The 2,242-nt window shown below is 59.3% G+C and overlaps 1 protein-coding gene across 1 annotated transcript in view; it reads right to left on the bottom strand.

Annotated features, from left to right (window-relative positions):
• Positions 1–2,180, bottom strand: part of LOC113941613 (DNA-directed RNA polymerase II subunit RPB1-like) — a gene marked incomplete at both ends in the record, with an annotated part of 3,739 nt that extends 1,559 nt beyond the window's left edge. Inside the window, 2 exons of the mRNA XM_027632760.1 lie at positions 703–827; positions 2,048–2,180. Of these exons, the coding sequence (XP_027488561.1) occupies positions 703–827; positions 2,048–2,180 (258 nt within the window). The remainder of the gene's footprint in view (positions 1–702; positions 828–2,047) is intronic.
• Between the last annotated feature and the right edge of the window lie 62 nt (positions 2,181–2,242).

The following is a 2,242-nucleotide window of genomic DNA, read 5'->3' on the forward strand; positions in this document are numbered from 1 at the left end:
GGTTCAGGGTCAGTTTTTGGGGTGCAGGGTCAGTTTTTGGGGGTGCCCACCTGAGGTTGAGGCGGAAGGTGGACCAGGGCAGGATCAGGGGCAGTTTGGAGGTTCAGGGTCAGTTTTTGGTGGTTCAGGGTCAGTTTTGGGGTTCAGGATCAGTTTTTGGGGGTGTCCACCTGAGGTTGAGGCAGAAGGTGGACCAGGGTAGGATCAGGGGGGTCAGTTCTGGGGTTTCAGGGTCAGTTTTTGGTGGTCCAGGGTCAGTTTTTGGTGGTTCAGGATCAGTTTTTGGGGTTCAGGGTCAGTTTTTGGTGGTTCAGGGTCAGTTTTGGTGGTTCAGGGTCAGTTTTTGGAGGTTCAGGGTCAGTTTTTGGAGGTTCAGAGTCAGGTTTTGGGTTTCAGGGTCAGTTTTGGGTTTCAGGGTCAGTTTTGGTGGTCCAGGGTCAGTTTTTGGTGGTTCAGGATCAGTTTTTGGGGTTCAGGGTCAGTTTTTGGAGGTTCAGGGTCAGGTTTTGGAGGTTCAGGGTCAGGTTTTGGGTTTCAGGGTCAGTTTTGGGTTTCAGGGTCAGTTTTGGTGGTTCAGGGTCAGTTTTTGGGGTGCAGGGTCAGTTTTTGGGGGGTCCACCTGAGGTTGAGGCAGAAGGTGGACCAGGGCAGGATCAGGGGGGTCAGTTTTTGGGGTTCAGGGTCAGTTTTTGGGGTGCCCACCTGAGGTTGAGGCGGAAGGTGGACCAGGGCAGGATCCTCACCCTGTGGCCCATCATGGACATTTTGTGCAGCGTCGGTTGCCGGTTGAAGATCACGATGTCCCCATCACACATGTGACGCTCCACCTGCGCCCCAAAACCCCCCCAGGAACCCCAAAAATCAGGGGGAAACCCCAGCACAAGGGGGCTCCCCAAAATCGGGGGGGTTCCCCAAAAAATGGCATCTTCAGGGGGGATAAAACCCAGGTTTAGGTCCCAAATTGTGTGGTTTGGGTGTGTCCCCCCCCGGGTTTAGGGGTGTCTCCATCACACATGTGACGCTCCACCTGCACCCCAAAAACCCCCCAGTACCCCAAAAATCAGGGGGAAACCCCAGTAAAAGGGGGCTCCCCAAAATCGGGGGGGAACCCCAAAAAACAGCATCTTTGGGGGGGGATAAAACCCGGGTTTAGGCCCCAAATCTCCCCCCTGCCTGAAAAATCTGGGATTGAGCCCCAAAATCCAGAGTTCTGAACCCCAAAATCAAGTTTGAGGGTGTCCCTTAGGTCTCAGGGTGTGTCCCCTGGTTCTTGGGGTGTCCCCATGTTTTTGGGGTGCCCACCTTGTACCCGATCTGCAGGTGGAGGTTGCTGGGCTTGGAGTGGGAGTGCATGTCTGGGGTTTTCCCCTGGGTTTGGGGAGGTGTTCCTGAGTTTGGGGGTCTCTCCTGGGTCTCAGGGTGTGTCCCTGGCTCTGGGGGTGCCCTGGGGGGTTTTGGGGTGCCCCAGGGGGCTCTGTGGTGCCCACCTTGTACCCGATCTGCAGGTGGAGGTCGCTGGGTTTGGGGTGGAAGCGCAGGTTTGAGGGTTTCTCCTGGGGTGTGTCCTGGGGTTTAGGGATCTCTCCCGGGTCTGGGGGTGTGTCCCTGGGTCTGGGGTGTGTCCCTGGGTCTGGGGGTGCCCTGGGGGAATTTGGGGTGCCCTGGGTGGTTTTGGGGTGCCCCAGGGGGCTCTGTGGTGCCCACCTTGTACCTGATCTGCAGGTGGAGGTCGCTGGATTTGGGGTGGAAGTGCAGGTCTGGGGGTGTGTCCCTGGGTCTGGGGGTCTCTCCCGGGTCTCGGGGTGTGTCCCTGGGCCTAGGGGTGCCCTGGGTGGTTTTGGGGTGCCCTGGGTGGTTTTGGGGTGCCCCGGGGGGCTCTGGGGTGCCCACCTTGTAGCCGATCTGCAGGTGGAGGTCACTGGGTTTGGGGTGGAAGCTCAGGCTTGAGGGTTTCTCCTGGGGGGTGTCCCTGGGTCTGGGGGTCTCTCCCGGGTCTGGGGGTGTGTCCCTGGCTCTGGGGGTGTCCCCCCATTTTTGGGGTGCCCACCTTGTAGCCGATCTGCAGGTGGAGGTCGCTGGGTTTGGGGTGGAAGCGCAGGTCGATCCTGTCCCCGTTGTCCCTGATGATGTACTTGGCCCCCGGGTACTGACTGTTCCCCCTCCTCACCAGCTCCTGCAGCCTGGGGGGGATTGGGGGGCTCAGGGGAGGGGTTGGGGGTCCCCACCTGTCCCCAGAGTCACC

Source organism: Corapipo altera, unplaced genomic scaffold, assembly GCF_003945725.1.
Source record: "Corapipo altera isolate COAL_440 unplaced genomic scaffold, ASM394572v1 60277, whole genome shotgun sequence".
Taxonomy (NCBI): domain Eukaryota; kingdom Metazoa; phylum Chordata; class Aves; order Passeriformes; family Pipridae; genus Corapipo; species Corapipo altera.